At 31.4% G+C, this 21,100-nt stretch overlaps 2 protein-coding genes across 3 annotated transcripts in view; one reads left to right on the top strand and one right to left on the bottom strand.

Moving 5' to 3' along the window:
* The window catches only part of LOC143072188 (uncharacterized), a 32,062-nt gene extending 19,308 nt beyond the window's left edge, over positions 1–12,754 (top strand). Inside the window, exons 9-17 of one of the 2 annotated variants that reach the window (XM_076247008.1) lie at positions 33–154; positions 750–955; positions 1,970–2,091; positions 3,175–3,310; positions 4,456–4,713; positions 6,328–6,569; positions 7,451–7,587; positions 8,753–9,036; positions 11,639–12,754. In XM_076247008.1, coding sequence (XP_076103123.1) covers positions 33–154; positions 750–955; positions 1,970–2,091; positions 3,175–3,310; positions 4,456–4,713; positions 6,328–6,569; positions 7,451–7,587; positions 8,753–9,036; positions 11,639–11,677 — 1,546 coding nt within the window. In that variant the 3' untranslated portion in view covers positions 11,678–12,754. The remainder of the gene's footprint in view (positions 1–32; positions 155–749; positions 956–1,969; positions 2,092–3,174; positions 3,311–4,455; positions 4,714–6,327; positions 6,570–7,450; positions 7,588–8,752; positions 9,037–11,638) is intronic. The other variant, XM_076247010.1, reaches the window with a different exon arrangement.
* The window catches only part of LOC143070612 (fibrinogen-like protein 1), a 355,424-nt gene that overhangs the window by 188,155 nt on the left and 146,169 nt on the right, over positions 1–21,100 (bottom strand). The gene's annotated exons all lie outside the window — the stretch shown is intronic.

Below are 21,100 nucleotides of genomic sequence, written 5' to 3'. Positions count from 1 at the left end.
TCAGCTTTTTATATGGTGATTTTTTTTTACAGGAGGAAATGGACTGATCTGTTGGGAATTAGTATTGCCACTTACTACAGGATATATAAACTTTTGAAGAAAGACATAATGGTGGTAGAGAAAGTGAGGAAAACCCATTACCATAATATCAAAGGTTTGATTTTGCGTATATAGCATGTATAGTTATTTTTATAAATATATAATTATGTTGTGTACAAGTTGCGATTTTGTACAGGATATAACATGTACAAAAATTTGTACATGTTATAATTGGTACAATGCAAAAATACAAGTTATAACATGTACAAAATATTGCTTAAACATGGTTTTAACTTGTTCAATTCCATATTTTTCTAGGGTTCCAGCTGTTAATAATTTATACTGCTTCAAAGGGGTTCTTTAACTGTACCGAAATGGTATCGCATTAAGGGACAATAACAAAAAAATGATAAAAAAAATGTTTACGGTTAAATGCTTGTGTTGTGATAAAAGAATATATTTTTATTTTCAAATTTTGTACCAGTATTAACATTCAAATGATTCTTCTGTTAGATTTTAAGTAATATGATGCAAGGATCCATGCTAACCTTTCTGAATTTTTCTGAAGATTTCTATATCGTTTTGTCCATTGTAAATTATTGATTAAAAGTAATAAATAAAACAATGAACTAGTTGAATATTGCTTTTTGGATTAATACTTAAAATAGATATATCAATTTTTCAACAATTTGTATTTTATTTTGTTATAGGTCTTCATGCTGTAGCATTTATGGACAATTTTATAGATGAGTACGGAGATCCAAGCCCTGAAAGAGATGTAATGTTATTGCCAGATTGCATTAATATAAAGTATATGTATGATGAGTACATAACTATACCTGGTCTTTGCATAAAAGAAAGACGTTTTTATCAACTTTTTTCAGAAAATTTTGAGAAAATTGTTAGTTTTGTTAAGGTAAATAATTGATCTTTTATTCATAAATTTGAAGGAAAGAATACATAGTATTTGAACCTTTTAAAAAAAAAAAATTGATTATTCTATTGATAAAGGAAAATTACAAACTGTTATAAACATATGCCTCATATTTAAACTGAGTTATTATGATTTTTGTCGAGCCTGCGACTTTTGTCGCAGAAAGCTCGACATAGGGATAGTGATCCAGCGGCTGCTACGGCGGCTACAGCACAGCGTTAGCTAACTTCTTAAAAGCTTTATATTTCAGAAGGTGGAAGACCTGGATACTTCATACTTTGTATATGGATGCCTCATGTTACGAAGATTCCGTCAGTCACGTGTCCAATAACCTTGACCTCATTTTCATGGTTAAGTAACTACTTGAAAAAAAAGTTAGGATTTTTTGTAATGTTGAATTCTCTCTTACTATAAGTAATAGGATAACTATATTTGGTATTTGCCTACCTTGCAAGGTCCTCGTGGCCATCAGACAGTTTTCACTTTACCCTGACCTCATTTAATGGATCAGTGAACAAGGTTAAGTTTTGGTGGTCAAGTCCATATCTCATATACTATAAGCAATATGTCTTGTATATTTGGTGTATGGAAGGACTGTAAGGTGTACATGTCCAACTGGCAGGTTTCATCTGACTTTGACCTCATTTTCATGGTTCAGTGGTTATTGTTAAGTTTTTGTGTTTTAGTCTGTTTTTCTTATACTGCATGCAGTAGGTCTACTATATTTGGTGTATGGAATGATTGTAAGGTGTACACGTGTAGCTGGCAGATGTCATTGAACAGTGTATTGAAGGCTAATTATAAAAAACAACTTTAAAAATTATAATTTTAAGAAAATGGAAATAGTGTGTGCATATTTGTAATCATTAAATAGCAAAAAAATAATCATTGATATGCAAAATATTACAGTTGAGTGATTCAGGCTCTTCAATTCCAAAACTTGGACATATCTGATCAATAATCTCATCTGCTTTTAGAATACTTTTATCTTTTTAGACAAAGAATATTAATCCTTGTGACATATGCATGAAGGTTAAAATGGAGATGCATAAATTAAAAGATGCTGTTAAAAAAGATCAGCTGAAAAAAGATTTAAAAGTTCACCTTGATAGACAAAGGTAATGTTATTCAACTGAACATTGAATCTGAATCCCTTGAACCAAAACTTATATGATACAATTCACATTTCTTTTTATACCCCCGGCCCCCGCATTAAAAAAGGGGGTATACTGTTTTACCTCTGTCTGTCCATCCTTCCGTCAGTCCGTTAGTCCGTCCGTCCCATGAATATTTTTCGTCGCATTTTTCTCAGGAACTACAATACAAGGATTTCTGAAATTTGGTTTCAGAGTTTATATAAGTCAGTTATACTGTGTGATGTGTTTCAGATTCATTGCTCGACAACTTCCTGTTTACCGAATACTTGTATGATTTTACACAAGATAGCCAAGTTGAAAATTTTCGTCACATTTTTCTCAGGAACTACAATACAAGGATTTCTGAAATTTGGTTTCAGGGTTCATATAAGTCAGCTATACCGTGTGATGCTTTTTCAGATTCATCACTCAATAACTTCCTGGTTACCAAACACTTGCATATTTTTACACTATTAATAATATACACTTGCGGTGGGGGTATCATCATTGAGCAGTAGCTTGCAGTTTCACTTGTGTTACTTTAAAAATAGAATGAATCGTTTAAGTATATTAATGTCTCTTAAATTGTACTACATTTGACAAAAAAAGCTTCTTCAAAAATGTTGCTACTAATGACAAAATGGATGTCAAGTTTAATATAGGCAATTTCCACTTTAACAGTTCATGAGATATGGTCTTTGTGATATTGAAAATGACAGGACACAAGTAACTGTTAAAAAATTTGCTTTGCTGTCACTCTGACAGCCTCTTGTCTTTTATTTTTTTTTCGATTTCCAATGAGAACACTATACAATCAATCACAAATAATGCAACATGGCGGAGCCTCTACTTTAATTTGTTTACACATGACATTTGTTATTTTCCTCTCCAATATTTTGTTATAGATGTGTTTTAGCAATATATTTGTATGCTGCCATCAATTTTGTAGTACATTCCCTTGATTCCACTTTCTTTGTAACTACAGCATACAAACCAAACTAAATGCCAAATAGTGAAGATCCGATATCATGAATATTTTGAAGCAAATGCTTATTTTTTTTATAGGAGTGAAAGAAGAGACTATTACAAGAAGAAAGACGAAGCATGTATGAAGTCAAAGGAAGTGATGAGTATTATCATTGATGGAATGGATCAGTCAAAGACTAACATTCCACACTTTAAGGGATGGACTAAACCAAAGGTATACAGTTGTACATTGTCAATTATCCAAGTAATAAGATATGAGATGATCAGTAAGTCACCATGAAGTTTTAATCAGGTTTTTTTCTTTTAAAATTTACCTGGATTAGAAACTACCAAATCTCATAATGATGATTTTAAATTTGGTTTGATAATTGTTAGGTTAAAGTAAAAGGTAAAACATTGAATTCACCATAGCGATTGTTATGGTCTACAATAATGTTCAATATTTCTACCAAATTGCCAAAACTATAAAATATATCAAATTAAACAATATTGATCATTTGATAAGGCATGCACAACTTTAAAAAGTTATTGACATATATCTGTAAGTAGTGTGACATCTGGAAAGGGTAATTGTGTCAAAAATGATAACACTAAATTGATGTTCATAATAATAATTATTATCCATTTTTCAATTGTTTTATAATCATTGATAATGTAGATACAAATGGTACAAATGTGTGGGTTTAAGATCAATATATTTGACAAGTTAAAATTCCAAAATATCCATTAATATTACAGGTATGAGCTTGTTAATTGACATTAGAATAGAGTCCTATTTGCAGATTTTCAGATGTTGAATAAGCTTAATATTTTAGAAACAACATAGAATTTAGTATTCTCTTGATATAGAGGATAAAACAAATGAACAGATTGGCTATAAAAATCAGTACTGATGTAATATTCTCTCTCTCTCTAGAGATATCATATGTTTGAAACCTCTACACTTTGTCTTCAACAGTAGTGATTAAGACACTTGTTCTGTAAAGGAATCTGGCTTAAAAATTGTTTTTATGTCCCATTTATGAGCATTATGTTTTCTGGTCTGTGTGTTTGTTTGTCCATCTGTCCCACTTCACGGTTAAGTTTCTGGTTAAGGTAGTTTTTGATGAAGATGAAGACTTATCAACTTAAAATGTAATAAACATGTTACTTATGATATGATCTTTCTATTTGTAATGCCAAATTAGAGTTTTTACCACAATTTCACAGTCCACTGAACATAGAAAATGTTATGTGGTTGGGGAATCCATGTACTATAGATACATTCTTCTTTTTAATTTTTTAGCTTTGATTTTAGGATTCACATATGTACAGAAGTTCAACATGTCCATGCACTAAATCCAAACATTTTTTTTGAAGTGTGGAGCACCAGCTTTAAAAACCCACATCACTGGATGCTTAGTTCATGGCAGTCAACTCTATCTGTATACAGATTTACTACAATGGCCACATGATCCTAACTTAACTATTACCTGCCTTGTTAATGCAATAACCAGTAATACAAATGTGCTACCCCCAAAACTATATGTACAATGTGACAATTGTGGAAGAGAAAATAAAAACAAGTATGTGATAGGATTCCTTGGTTACCTTTGCTTGAGTGGATATGTCAAAGAGGTACTTATATATGTTTATATGTATGTATGTACAGTTAAGACAATGAATTATCAAATTGAAACTAAATTTCTTAAATCTGAGAAAAAAATGCCACACTCTTGGAATTTGTGTCCTAATAAAATATGGAAAACACACTACTGAAATAGATCGATGAAATATTAAAACAAGTTTGAAAAGAATTTTGGAGAAAAGTTTATGAAAGGATGTGTGTAGATGTGAAAATTACTTAGATTTGTGTACAATCAGGTAAATGTAGCAATTCATTGCAAATTGTTAGTCTGGCTGTTTATATGTATGATATGCAAATTTTAACACTGTGTATTTAGGCAAATGTCAGATATACTTTAGGCAAATATTTTTGATAGTCTGATACAAAAAGATTAAATATTTGTTGGCCCATTTAGAAAAAAAGATATGTTCAATGATTTGCTGATAGATCTAGTTTGCAGACACTATAATTTGCAATAACTTTAAAATGGCATGTTTAAATGCACATTCATACTTTCAAAATAACTAATGATACTGATTAAGGGCATACAATACAGTTTTGGTCCTGAATTTACAGTTTGATGAAAATTTCCATGTAGGCTAGTTTTTGCCTGATTAAATCAAATATGTAAAAAAAGATATGTGCTACTTTTTGAGTTAAATGAGGTCGAAATTTTGTATATTTGCTCAAAATTTGAATTTGTGGCCGTATTTTTCCTTTCGATAGAAAGCCATCACTTTTTTGTTTTAAAAGATAAACACAAATTGTTTTTTGTGAGATAATTTGTAATTTTTGTATTTTATAAGTATCCTAAAAAATTATGCATTTTTTATTCAGAAATAACTCATATTTATCGAATGGTCATGAATTAAGAAAAAATCGTATTTTTTTGCTGTATATTTATCAAAATTAATAAAAAATCCTCTATTTACAGTTTTATAAAATTTGGTCCACATAATCTCCCTGCAAAATGAAACAACATGTCGTTTTAAAAAATAGGGGTCCATGCACTCGTTTTCAAATTAAATCAGTTTGAATGATAAAAAATAGTTGAAAAATGCATCTTTTCCCGATATGTCATAGTTTGATGTCGCGAAAATAACATTTTACGTTAGCAATGTCATTACCTCCCCTGTAACTGTATGGTATGCCCTTAACACAAAATATTAGTGGTGAGTGATTTATGCTCTTGTGAGCCTCTTATTATATATATACCAGTAATTGCTATTGGTGCATTGCATAATCATGATAATAGAAAAATTATATGACCATACTAAACTTATTGCACACAACATGCTTGTAAGAACAAGTTTATCTATGCCAAGTCCCAAAATATCTGAAGGTCAAATAGGATAAGCATGCAGCAGTACAACATAAATTTAAAATTTCTGTTTAATTTAACCTATAGTTTTGTACTCTTGATCCTTGAATTCAAAAACATGTGTATGGTGCGCTGTTAGGTTTGTTGAGTCACTAAGGAAAGAAGTTTGTTTGTGATTTTATTATTTGTTGCTGGGTTGCTGTCCATAGACAAATATTCCCTTCTTCTATATATATATATGTAGAATATGTCTTAGTTCTTGATAAATTTCAATTTATTGTTCTTGTGTTCTGCATACTTTTAGGCTTATCTGTCCTTCCTTCTGAAGGGACATACACATGAGGACATTGATCAACGATTTTCAGTAATTTCACACAGATTACGACGGGTTAATGCCATGACACTTCCTCAGCTACAAAAGGAAATAGAATCAAGTTTTCATGATAAACCACACCAGGAAGTGTTAGCATGTGTACGAGATGTCAAATCATGGTTAGACAATTCTCTTTGTGAGATGTCATTCCATTCCTTCCAACATCAGTTTTGGTATGTATTTTATAGTGACATACAGCTTAGAGCCTCTTATAAATAAATTAATCATAATTAAAATGTAACAGTTCATAGCAAGAAAAACATTAGCCAAAGTAACAAACTATTTAGAAATGATTGTACATTTCTCACACTTATCACTTGGATAATGAAGTTCTAATTAAAATTAGGAATAATCAGAAAAATCAGATTTGAACCATCATTTTTTTGAAAGTTTTTTTTTTGAAATTTCAAAAACTGATTTCTAATACTTATAGAGCATTTTTGATCAGATTTTCTTCAAATGAGCTGCAAGAATAAGGGAAACAACAGACAAAATCAGAAAAAAAAATAGGAAGGGCACCATTATGTTGGAAAAGATCATATTAGAATATTCCATATCTATACTTGTAACTGCAGTAACAACCTGCAGTTTTATCAGAGTATCTTCATTATTAATTAATGTTCGCACTTATACCTTGGCCAAGTGTGATGAATAAAATAATTCCCAGAAATTATTGTATTCCATGGAAAAGAGTCTCAGATTGCAAGATAATAGAATGTTAATCTACAGAAAGTGATGGTTCATAGCTTTTATTCCAGTAGGCAGCAGATCTGCATGCTCAATACCTTATATAAAGATGCCATGTAAGAAGTTTCCATTTGTCACATGTGACATGACCTTGACTATAATTTCATCATGTTCATAGCTTAGTGAAATGCCTAGAAAATCAACCTAGTAAAGTAAAGGTCCATGAAACCTTTACTTTTCACTTTAACTTCATACTTCTAGGATATATATTTACCTGAGATAATGTAATATAAGCAAATAGGATCCAGAAACGAGCAACATTTGTTTAGTTTGTTTTACTCATGTGATATTTATTTTTTTACTTTAGGCTCTATTGTGACCGTCCTAACCATGTTACTTTGAAATATAGGAAGTTTTCAACTGATTCTTGGTTGCCTGAGGCTGGCCAAAACCAAATAGAATTGTTTGATTTAGATATAACAGGAAATAACACTATTCCTCAGGGTAAGTTTCAACCTAGGTGGTTTTAAAAAAAGGATGTCTATTTCTTTTACTTCCATTGCTTTGAAAGCAATCGTTTGTATACTGATTTTAAAACATGAGTGCATTCATGTTTATAACCTTGATTGAAACCAAACAGATAGTTAAAAAAGACCAAACAGCACAAATATATATATATAGAAAGAGGTGGTATGAGTGTCAATTAGACAACTCTCCATCCAAGTTGCAATTTATAAAAGTAAATCATTGTAGGTCAAGGTGTGGTCTTAAACACAGTACCTAGGCTCACACCGAACAACAAGCTATAAAGGGCCCCAAAAATTACTAGTGTAAAACCATTCAAACGGGAAAACCAATGGTCTAATCTATATAAAATACGAGTAACTAGAAACACTTATGAACCACATAAACTAACCACAACCACTGAACATCAGATTCCTGACTTAGGACAGGTGCAAACAATTGCAGCGGGATTAACGTTTTAATGGTACCAAACCTTCTCCCTTTTCTGAAACAGTAGTATAACATCACAACATAGAAAGACACACGATAAAATATCAATTGGAATGACTTAACTCAATCAAAAAACGAAGTGACACAAATAAACACACAATGAACAAATAAATTTGATCTATGTTGCAATGTAAATACTGAGTTAATAAAAATAAGGGATGAATTATTAAAAGTCAAAGTATAAAACTGCTGTGAAATGTTATTTTTTATAGAAAAACATCAAATTGGGAAAAAAAATTACATTATATAATACACAGGTAAATGAAAATAATTTTGTTGCTAAGTATACTTCTTCTTTTGTTTTTATAATCATCCGGTTAGGAATATCAAGAAATATGTTGGACTCTCAGATTTTTTAAAACAATAGCTTTACTTGTGTAAAGTATGATTGAATTGTGAAAATTCCCCTGACAGCTTCAGCTTGTACACATTATAATCTGCATTATACTTAACATCCAATAAAATTTAAGTATCAAAAGTATACAAACTGAAGAAGTCCTGCCTATCTATTGATTGCAGATATCAATCTATAATTACAATGCCTCAACAAACAAATATATAAACAAAGCAATCAAGCCAACCAAACATTGAAACTAAAAGCATTATAAAAATAGCTCTAAGGTTATAAAACTAATGATATAATTTCATTGAATAGGTATACCTAAACTATGCCAACAGCACTATGATGATAACAGGATTGAAATGGCCAGACATGCCGTCATGAAAATGAAGAATTTTTTGAATTTCCAAGAATATACATGGTGGATGGAATTTCTTAACAATCCAACTAAATCCACTCCCAAAATAACCAGATGGCCATTGACAAATTTACTGAAAATGCACAAGATTATAGATATACCAATACAGCTGGTGCAAACAGAGGATCCTGAACCTTCATGCATTTCTGAAATGTTAGAAAGTGAAGGCTTAATAAGAGAAGTATGATTTCCTTTACATTCACTTCTTAAAAGTACATTAATCTTAGTGTCTCTAATTTTTGTGATAGTTTCATGTTTCTTGATTGGTGTGAGAAAAATATTTTTCCTCACTAGTGAAATATCTTGGCAAATTGAACGACTGGTCAAAATTTTATTATGATGTAAAATTTTCTTGGTTTCTTCTGATTTTTTGTATTTGTGGCGTCATGTTAAAAGATGACTATGTCTGATGATGTTGCATATAAAGAACACAACTTTCTACAAATCTTTGAAATGGAAGGATAAAAATCATAAGAGAAACAGATTTCACCTCTTTAAATCGTGTATTATGAAATTTGTCCACTCTCAACAGTTGAATTGTAATTATATAAAATTCTCTTCAGGCCTCATTTTTTTTAAAAATATTTTAAAAACTGTGACTGTATTGAGTGGAGAAATATCAAATAACACTCGTTGCAGTGGTGAAATCTATATTTCTGTCTCTAGATAAGGTTGTGACAATGTTCAAAATGCCAGAACTCAGAATATACCAAAAAGTAAAATCACCAAAAATGCTGATTAAAATACAAAACTGAAAGTCCAAAATCAAATGGCAAAATCAAAAGTTCAAACACATCAAACGAATTGACTACAACTGTCATATTCCTGATTAAGTACAGGCATTTTCTAAAGTATCAAATCTCAATTCATCGTTTAAAAATATTGAAAGAATAGTCTCATCATAAACCAAATATCAGCCTTGTCAAGAATAACTTTCTACTAGAACTGGGAAAAGGTGTATAATGAAGTCTTTAGTTTACAATTCTTGCCTGATCATATAAAACTCGTTTCAAAGTTAGGATCAGCAATGTCTTGGATAAGTTAAAAAATCAGTGCCGAGGATTAATAATGATATTGAGTAATGCCTCTTGGAAACATTAAATATACTAGAAGATGCCTGCAAAATAGTGGTACAATATTGGGCAAGTGTTGAATCAATAAAGTTTTTAAATTGTGTGTGCAGTATGTCGACTAAGCATGAACAAAAGCGTTTAAGACACCAATCAATAATGGTCTCTAAATTTGAATATTTTCTTTAAAATTGGTGTTTTTGTCGAGCCTGCAACTTTTGTTGCAGAAAGCTCGACATAGGGATAGTTATCCGGCGGCGGCGTTAGCTAACTTTTTAAAAGCTTTATATTTTAGAAGGTGGAAGACCTGGATGCTTCATACTTTGTATATAGATGCCTCATGTTACGAAGTTTCCGTCAGTCACATGTCAAATGTCCTTGACCTCATTTCCATGGTTCAGTGACCACTTGAAAAAAAAGTTCAGATTTTTTGTAATGTTGAATTCTCTCTTATTATAAGTAACAGGATAATTATATTTGGTATGCGCGTACCTTGCAAGGTTCTCATGCCCGCCAGACAGTTTTCACTTGACCTCGACCTCATTTCATGGATCAGTGAACACGGTTAAGTTTTGGTGGTCAAGTCCATATCTCAGATACTATAAGCAATATGTCTTGTATATTTGGTGTATGGAAGGACTGTAAGGTGTACATGTCCAACTGGCAGGTGTCATCTGACCTTGACCTCATTTTCATGGTTCAGTGGTTATAGTTAAGTTTTTGTGTTTTGGTCTGTTTTTCTCATACTTTATGCAATAGATCTACTCTATTTGTTGTATGGAATGATTGTAAGGTGTACATGTCTAGCGGGCAGATGTTATCTGACCTTGACCTCATTTTCATGGTTGAGTGGTCAAAGTTAAGTTTTTGAGTTTTGGTCTTTTTATCTAATACTATATGCCATAGGTCAATTATATTTGGTGTATGGAAATATTTTATGATCTATATGTCAGTCGTGCAGGTTTTATTTGACCTCGACCTCAGCTTCACGGTTCATTGCTCAGTGTTAAGTTTTTGTGTTTTGGTCTATTTTTCTTAAACTATAAGTAATAGGTCAACTATATTTATTGTATGGAAGCATTGTTAGCTGTACATGTCTGCCTGGCATGGTTCATCTAACCTTGACCTCATTTTCATGGTTCATTGGTCTTTGTTTAGTTATCTTGGTTAATGTTAAGTTTATGTGACAGTTTTTAATAAAGTTTCATACTTAGGACTATCAACATAATATCAATGATTAGTAAAGAAGGCGAGACATTTCAGCGTGTGCACTCTTGTTCTGTATAACAGATGGTTTTAAAAACATATTTAGGAAGTACAAACATTATACATTCATTCATCATATTGCAAATATATCTGACTTTGTATGGTGTCAGAGGAGTTGTGGCTCAACGAAATAGGTCTTGTCCTTCAGTAGTAAAGATGGAAAATTATATTCTTTGTGCTCTCTTGCCAGAGTTTTATAAAACTTATATCATAGTTTCATATGAGCAATGTCTAGATCAATTTGAAAAATCATTGCAGATAAAATATTTTCAAAAGAGTTTAAGGCCACTTGAAAATATTAATTTTTCCCAAAATACATTGCATTTTATTTCAAGCCTTCATTTCTCAAAGATATTTATGAAAATTATGTTCCTTTAACCATTGAATTTTTTTTAGGTTTAACATAGTTTTTGTGAGATAGTAATTTACAGGATATTCTATTTTAAGATTAAGACAAGGAAAGGAAAAAGAAAGAGAAAGGAGTAAACTGATGACGACTTCTATATTCATCTGTAACTTATGCAGTATTGCTGGTTTACAGAGATGCTTAAAGTGACTAAAGCAGGATTTTCTACTGAAATCAGGATGGAAGATGTTTTACAGCTTTTATATGTTTTTCTTGGAAACAATAGAGCTAATAGAAATGCATGATGCATCCTTTTATACTTAAGAAAAGAGGAACGGCAGTATACCTGATCAAAGAACAAATGAAGGCATTTAAATTTAAGAGATTATCTTTTGAATTATGTAACTGTTGAATTGTATCAACATGCTATTATTATTATTGTTGGCTTTTGGCCATTAACAAGAAATAAGGTTAATATTGGATCGAATAGAATATAGATATAAGGCTTGTAATGTTATTCATACTGTTAGCGTTTAGCCAGTATGAAGCAATTGCACTCTGCATTTGCAAGAAATGAATATAGGCATGATATAATCTTCATATTGTTTGCAATTGAGAAGTGTATATGAATAAAAATTAAAAAAAATTAAAGTTAAAATTCCTCAACAATATTTCTAGAACCTAAAATGTACTATCTGTTTTGTTTATAAAAAATGTCTTCCTGTTTGTTTTTTACCTGCAAGGTGTCTGCCTCCACTATATAATCATTACATGCTCTGCTTTGTCATATTAATATTACAAGGAATTATTTGTCTATATAATGTGCATTTAACCACTATTGATATACACATGTTAATATAAGTGACCTACTTTGAAGCAGAAGTCATAAGCATGATTATATTAAACTGTATTAAATCTAGAAGATTTGTTGTTTGCTTTTTGTAATTAGGTTATAAAGATTATGTATTTACAAATGTTAATTATATAGTGGTCAGCCAAAAATGTTAATTACATTTGCAGATTTTTAAAGATGCAATATCAGCAACATATATGAATTTCCTCCATTTTGTCTAGTTATAGCAGAAAAATGTCAGTTTTTACAGTTTTAAAAACAAGAATTGTCATTTGTCCAATCAGACCTTTTTTGTAATCATATATCTAGCTGTTCTTTAAAGTGTACACAGAAGACCTTTAATATGCTTTTATGTTTGAATTGTATGACATAAAGGACATGTAAGTGTAACATTATAACGGTAAGACATAGATACATAGGGTCTTTCAATTTAAAATCCATGGTCTCATCTATGCTTGCTATTATGAGTTTTCTTATGACTTTGGACCAAATGTACCAATTTTTTCTTCATATACATTTTGTATCACTTCTATTGTTGTTTTTTATACGCCCGTCAAAATTTTGACGGGACGTATTATGGTATACAAATGTCCAGTGTCCGTCCGTCTGTCTGTCCGGCGTAAACATGTCACACTGTAACTTGAGAACAACTTATCTAAATTTTATGAAACTTAATATAGTTGTTTCTAATGATGGTCACATGATCTGTATACTCTTTGGTGAAAATAAGATTTAAACTTTTTGAGTTACAGCACTTTGTAACTAAAACAGGGGTGTTTTATTTTTCACATGTCGCACCGTATCTCAAAAACGATTCTTGATTATTGCTTAAAACTTTACACACTTCTTAGTTATATTAATCTTAATATCTGTATACTTTTTGGTGATGACTTAAAATTTTATTTTTGAGTTATTGAGTATTTTGTAAAAAAGGGGATGGTTTTTTTTACATGTCGTGCCGTATCTCAAAAAAAAATTATGATTATTGCTTGAAACTTTACACACTTCTTTGTTATATTTATCTTAAGATCTGTATATTTTTTGGATTGATTCAAAATTTCATTTTAGTGAGATTTCACATGTCCTGCTGTGTCTCAAAAACACTTAAAATTTTCTCAGAAACTATTTATGATTATTGCATAAAACTTCCACACAAGACGTTGGGCGTATCATGCACTCATGGTGCAGCTGTTTTTTTTCACATCAGACTGGAAGTAACTTTTTCCAAAATAGATTTAGCTAATTATCACCCCTTTTCAAGTAAAAATACATGTATAGAAACTACATACATGTATCATTTAATCAGTGTGTGGAAATCTGTCTTCTGACACCTTCATTGTTTAATTTGTTTCATTTTAATCTTTTTTATCAACAAATCATCATTTCAAAACCCAGTTCTTTCTTGTTCTGAGTTTTTTTTATGGAGGAAGTTTAAAAAAATCATTATTAAAAAATTCATATTAATTAAAAAGTTGATATATTCAGTGAAACAAAGAATGCAAATATTTTTAAGGCTAAACGAAAAATGAAATTGGTGTCATCTATCCTGGAAAAAAATTATAAATTATTATATCCCAGAAACTCTCATTTGCATAATAGTATAATAAATAGCCAACATTATAAATAATATCCTACTATGCAAAAATTATTATTATATATATAAGTAACCAATTGTTCTAACATCACATATTGTATTGTACTACTTAGAGTTTCTTTGTAACTTTGTATCAAGAATGTCTGTGAGAATAAAGATCTATACTTATCAAAGATTTTTCTTTAGAAGTGATATTAAAGTATGCAGCATAGTTTACCTGCTTCACCAAGATGAGGATTGAAAGCAAGTCGTGTAAAGGCTCCGCTCCGTCTGTCTTATCGACTTATGTTTATCACTTTTTTCAAAGTTTTTTTTGGCTTCTATTAAAGGGGTATATTATATTTGGTGTTGAGCTTATGAATGGTAGGTTGTGACATTTAAGGTCTGCCATGCAGCCACTTGTTTGCAATAGTAAAATAGAAAATAAACCTGTAGATTGTACAAGGAAAATTATTTTCTTGAATTCTAAAAGGGAATTATTTTACATTTGGTCTGGAACCTGTTACATGTATGTTGAGTTGAAGGTGTTTTTTTAGCATTTTTAGATCTGTGGTGTTCAGTTAGTTGTCTAAGTTACTTTTCAACTTTCTACAGAAGTGCAATGGCTCATATTTCAGTTCCTAGAACTATATACAAAACAGCTGTGCTAGCATAGGGCAGGTTTAATTGCCACAAAAAGAAATCCTAAAGAATCAACGTACAAAAAAAACATGACATGCTTTTCAATAATCTGAAATACAAAGGTTTTACAAAGTTGTTTACCAAGCCACAGAGATCACCACTAGAAAGCTCTTTTCCTTTTTAACTCGGCAGATATATATGTGTGTTTCTGTTAGTGTCTATTTATACTTTATTCCTTCAATTCTCACGGATTGCTAGAGTCGGTCTCTTTTGCAAATGTTCCCCAGTTCTGAGATGATTTGTATTTACTTATATCTGTACAGTCAAGGAGTGATTGTGTAGAAAATTTGTCATTTTCCTACCACCTTAAATTGTGGTTTCATGCCAATTTAATCTGTATGGACCATCTCATAGCGATCATTTTTTTTCTTGTGGAGAAAACCTGAGTGCTGGAAACCAAACATCAACCTTCGGCACATCACTGAAAAACGTTTTCACATATGATGCGAGTTGAAAGCACTTTTTCTTGTGGTTGCAAAAAATAAGATGCAAACTCACACATAGGTGATAGGTAGAATTTACTCCAACCTGTGCTGTATCAATCGTGCAGCTTTCAGTGAGCTTTTCCTCTGTGTTAAAGGCCACACTTTGTGTTTGACATGAGCAACAATAAAAGTACTGTTATATTACTTTTTACCAGATAATGTTTTTGTTTAAAAAAAAAAGTCTTTACATTGTCTTCTCGTGGCCTTTTATAGCTGACTTTGCGTTATAAGTTTTGCTCATTGTTGAAGGCCGTACGATGTCCTATAGTTGTTAATGTCTGTGTCATTTTGGTTCTCGTGTGGACAGTTGTCTCATTGGCAATCATACCACATCTTTTTTATACTTTAACCAATCCAAATATCTTCATACAATTCCAAAGACACAATTGTCCTTTTCTTGTGAAGTCATTTTTTTCAGAGATGTTGCAATAACAACGAGTCCTTTAAAGCAATCCAAACATCTTAATATTACCTCTCGGACATAATCTTCTGTTTTTCTATCAGTATATATCTTCAGAGAATCAAAATAAGATTTTATTATCTCATCAGTTTATACACACATTGTATATTTTCATATTCTTGAATATTTGAAATAGTCGGTCAATATAACAATTTGTTTTACTTTGAACTAAAAAAATATGTAGGCAAAATTCTATTTAATTATAACTTGAATAATTCAAAAATACACGCATATATGTGCTGGTAAGAAACAATTGATTTGATGATATAATTTCACTAGGTGTTCCTGTTAAGTTTATATTACCTAGGCATTATTCTTATCAGGTAACCTAGCCTTATAGCTACATGATATAAATAAACGAAAATTCTGGGGCACGACACTCGGTGAATCATATTTCTTTATTTTAAATTGCAAATACTCTATTTTAGTTAAGAAGATGTTAGATATTCTTTTAAATTCTTGTGTTTCTGGTATGCAACTAAGGGTGGTTCTCTCAGGTCATATTCAGGGGCGGACCCAAATTTTTGAAAGGGGAAAGGGGAGGGGGGCGAAGGTATTAAAGTTCGCTGAGCTCTGAATCCGCCACTGAATATTTCCTGTAATATTTATTCTTCTGGAACTTTTTTTCACAGGAACACATTTTGGCTCACATATGCATTCCGTTTATGGGGGGTCTTTTATAATTATTAAGCTGTGGTGAAAAAGACAATAGATTTATAGCTACTAACTGCATTCATTAGAGTGCCAATAGTGCCATGAATCAAATTTACGTTGCTTTTTTTTTCAAATACCCGTTTTTAAAGCTTTCACCTACAATACGATTTTCGCAAATACTACACAACACAAAATGTGCATTGATACAACGTTATCGACAACATTGTTGTACGACAACAGAGAAGCGAAATAATCGAGTTTATAATAATTTACGTTAAAAATCATATGTTGATTGGCTAATACGAGGGTGTTAATTTAGTCTATCACATGGCTTATAATAGCGGGTATTTTTTTTTAATGTCACCCTCTCCTCTAGACCAATCTAAAATCGGTAATTTAAAGGACAATGAATGGAATTTACATCAAGTTATTAAAGACAATGCTTAAGTTCTACGTTTTGGCTCAGATTTTATTATTTAACTGTCCGAAATGAAAAAAATAAAACATCTTACTTCACTTCTGTTGATTTTTCTAATACCCGTAATAACGTTTTTACGAATGTGACTTCATAGAAAATACTTTTAAATAAAATTCATCTGTAAAAGACAATAATGATAGGACATTCAGTATAATAAATGAAGTAACACATAACTGAGAGGGTGATACAGCATATTGGTACCCCTCGAAAAAGCATTGTCAAGCTTGGCTTCACCGCGTTTGACAATGTTTTCTTGTGGTAGCACTCTGCTCTATCACCCTCTCAGCTCTGTGATATTCATAATTATTTCACATAAAAAAAATCAAGTTAATGAATTGCCATCAATGTAGTAACAATATTTAATATATTAACAAACAAAATAATCCAAAGGTAATCCAAACATTTTAGAGACAAAATCTTTATCATAAAAGTGCTTTAAAAATATAAATCACCAAAATGTTTGAAAATGTATAGATTTATTGTATATTTAAAGCGTTTGAACGACAAAGAATTATAAACATTACAAAATGGCGCAAATTTATGTGAATCTATGGCCGTATCAAAAACATCTCTTGTTTGTGTTTTCTAAATAGAAATGATAATGTTATTTAAAAGATAGAGGAATACCAGAAAAGGAGGAGAAACTCTCAAACTTTAAGATAAGTATTTTTATATATTTGACTAGTTTTACTACTTTTGATTTGTATGACAATATGTAAACAAAATATCTTTGGTATTCAGATGGCCATGTACGAGTTCAATTAGCTGTTGAATATGTACAAGCAGCTCGCCCAATAGTTGGTTGTTGTCCATTTGCAGGTATACATTATTTCATATTTCCAAAAATAATATTTTATATGACTTTTGACTTCAAATAGGGTCCGTAGAGTAAACGTCATAAAATACATGTAATAATAGTGGTATATGGACACACCATATACAATACTGCCTAGTTCAGTATATGGCTTTATAGTATACAAGAGGTGAATAATACCAGAAGCATCATCAAAATTCATTTAGCTAAAATAACTGACAATTCTGTGTCGAAAAGCGTTGATTAACAAATGAGGACTAACAAATAAGTCCTCTGAAACAACATAAACAACTATAGATTAAGCAATTGCAATCCACCAAACGTTGATTAATATAATTTGAGGTTACCAATTAGCATGTTCAGCATATTAATCAATGAATGTGGAAAATGCAGTTCTTTTTCATGTAATTACATGTATACATGTACACGTAATTTGTCTAGATCAAACATTAAATCTCATCTGCGAAATCCGTTAAATTTGATTTTAATAGATAAACATTCACTTTCAATTAAAATGTTGTTGTAAAAACCAAGGGTTTGTATAGTACTATACAAATCCTTGTAAAAACTAAAACTTTAGCATTTTAAATCATGAAAAAACAAAATTTATGTACTTGTTAAAATTGTTTTAATGACTAAAATTTTAGCAGAAAAAATTGAACCCAAAATGTTTGAAAGCTAAAATTTTAGCCCTCAGTTTTTAGTTTCGATAAGCTAAAAGTTTAGTTTTGTTTTATACATTCATTGTGTATCATATGGCATAAAAAGTGGAATGCTAAAGTTTTATCAAGCGTATTATTTCTTTTATTTTTATTACAGGTTGATTTGAAAGCTGTTGTGAATTTTCATTGGTTTTTCTTTAATAGAAAAATTATATTCAGCGGTATTATTTTAAGCTTAATGTAATTTTTCTAACATAAGCAAAACTGTGGTTTTCCGAAAAGATGTGAATTGTTGTTCCTTTATGACATGGTTCTTCAAGAGATATGTTTAGATTTCCAGATATGACATTGTATAAGAATAAAACTCCTAGATTTTTAGCGAAAATCCATAGTCATTTGACCATTTTGCAATGATTCAAAACAATCCATTTTGAGAATGAAAATTGCAGTGAATCAAAATTTATTGCAGTCCGTTTTAAATCATCTGACTGTGATAGATTGACTATGACACCATGTCTATAGGCCACAGTACCATTTTTGTTACAGGATAAATCGTCTGACTGTGATAGATGGACTCTGATACTATGTCTATACGTCAAAGTATTTTATTGTTACAGGATAAATCATCTGGCTGTGATAGATTGATTCTGACACTATGTCTATAGCTCACAGTATTGTGATATGTTTACTCTGACGCCATTTCTTTTGGTCAAGGTATCATTATTGTTACAGGATAATTCATCGGACTGTGATAGATTGACTTTGACACCATGTCTATAGGTCACAGTATCATTATTGTTTCGGGATAAATCATCTGACTGTGATAGATTCACTCTGAAACCATGTCTATAGGTCACAGTATCATTATTGTTACGCGATAAATAATCTGACTGTGATAGATTCACTCTGAAACCATGTCTATAGGTCACAGTATCATTATTATCACGGGATAAATCACCTGACAGTGATAGATTCACTCTGACACCACGTCTATAGGCCACAGTACCATTTTTGTTACAGGATAAATCATCTGACTGTGATAGATGGACTCTGATACTATGTCTATACGTCAAAGTATCTTATTGTTACAGGATAAATCATCTGGCTGTGATAGATTGATTCTGACACTATGTCTATAGCTCACAGTATTGTAATATGTTTACTCTGACGCCATTTCTTTTGGTCAAGGTATCATTATTTTTACAGGATAATTCATCGGACTGTGATAGATTGACTCTGACACCATGTCTATAGGTCACAGTATCATTATTGTTACGGGATAAATCATCTGACTGTGATAGATTGACTCTTACACGATGTCTATAGGTCACAGTATCATTATTATTACGGGATAAATCATCTAACTGTGATAAATTGACTCTGACACTATGTCTATAGGCCACAGTACCATTATTGCTACAGAATAAATCACCTGACTGTGATAGATTGACTCTGACACCACGTGTATAGGCCACAGTGCCATTTTTGTAACAGGATAAATAATCTGACTGTGATAGATTGACTCTTACACGATGTCTATATGTCACAGTATCATTATTATTACGGGATAAATCATCTGACTGTGATAAATTGACTCTGACACTATGTCTATAGGCCACAGTACCATTATTGCTACAGAATAAATCACCTGACTGTGATAGATTGACTCTGACACCGCGTCTATAGGCCACAGTGCCATTTTTGTAACAGATTAAATCATCTGACTGTGATAGATTGACTATGACACCATGTCTATAGGCCACAGTACCATTTTTGTTACGGGATAAATCATCTGACTGTGATAGATTGACTCTAACACCATGTTAATAGGTCACAGTATCATTATTGTTACGGGATAAATCATCTGACTGTCATAGATTGACTCTTACACCATATCTATAGGTCACAGTATCATTATTATTACGGGATAAATCATCTGACTGTGATAAATTGACACTGACACTATGTCTATAAGCCACAGTAGCATTATTGCTACAGGATAAGTCACCTGATTGTGATAGATTGACTCTGACACCAAGTCTGTAGGCCACAGTGCCATTTTTGTTACGGGATAAATCATCTGACTGTGATAGATTGACTATGACACCATGTCTATAGGCCACAGTACCATTTTTGTTACAGGATAAATCATCTGACTGTGATAGATTGACTCTGACACTATGTCTATTGGCCACAGTACAACTAGTGGTACAGGATAAATCATCTGACTGTGATAGATTTACTCTGACGCCATTTCTATTGGTCAATGTATCATTATTGTTACAGGATAAATCATCTGACTGTGATAGATTGATTCTGACACCATGTCTATAGGTCACAGTATCATTATTGTTACGCGATAAATAATCTGACTGTGATAGATTCACTCTGAAACCATGTCTATAGGTCACAGTATCATTATTATTACGGGATAAATCACCTGACAGTGATAGATTGACTCTGACACCACGTCTATAGGCCACAGTACCATTTTTGTTACAGGATAAATCATCTGACTGTGATAGATGGACTCTGATACTATGTCTATACGTCAAAGTATCTTATTGTTACAGGAAAAATCATCTGGCTGTGATAGATTGACTCTGACACCATGTCTATAGGTCACAGTATCATTATTGTTACGGGATAAATCATCTGACTGTGATTGATTGACTCTAACACGATGTCTATATGTCACAGTATCATTATTATTACGGGATAAATAATCTGACTGTGATAGATTCACTCTGAAACCATGTCTATAGGTCACAGTATCATTATTATTACGGGATAAATCACCTGACAGTGATAGATTGACTCTGACACCACGTCTATAGGCCACAGTATCATTATTATTACGGGATAAATCATCTGACTGTGAT

Source organism: Mytilus galloprovincialis, chromosome 4 (assembly GCF_965363235.1).
Source record: "Mytilus galloprovincialis chromosome 4, xbMytGall1.hap1.1, whole genome shotgun sequence".
Taxonomy (NCBI): domain Eukaryota; kingdom Metazoa; phylum Mollusca; class Bivalvia; order Mytilida; family Mytilidae; genus Mytilus; species Mytilus galloprovincialis.
The sequence above is the reverse complement of the archived record's forward strand: the minus strand, read 5'-3'. Positions and strand labels throughout refer to the sequence as shown.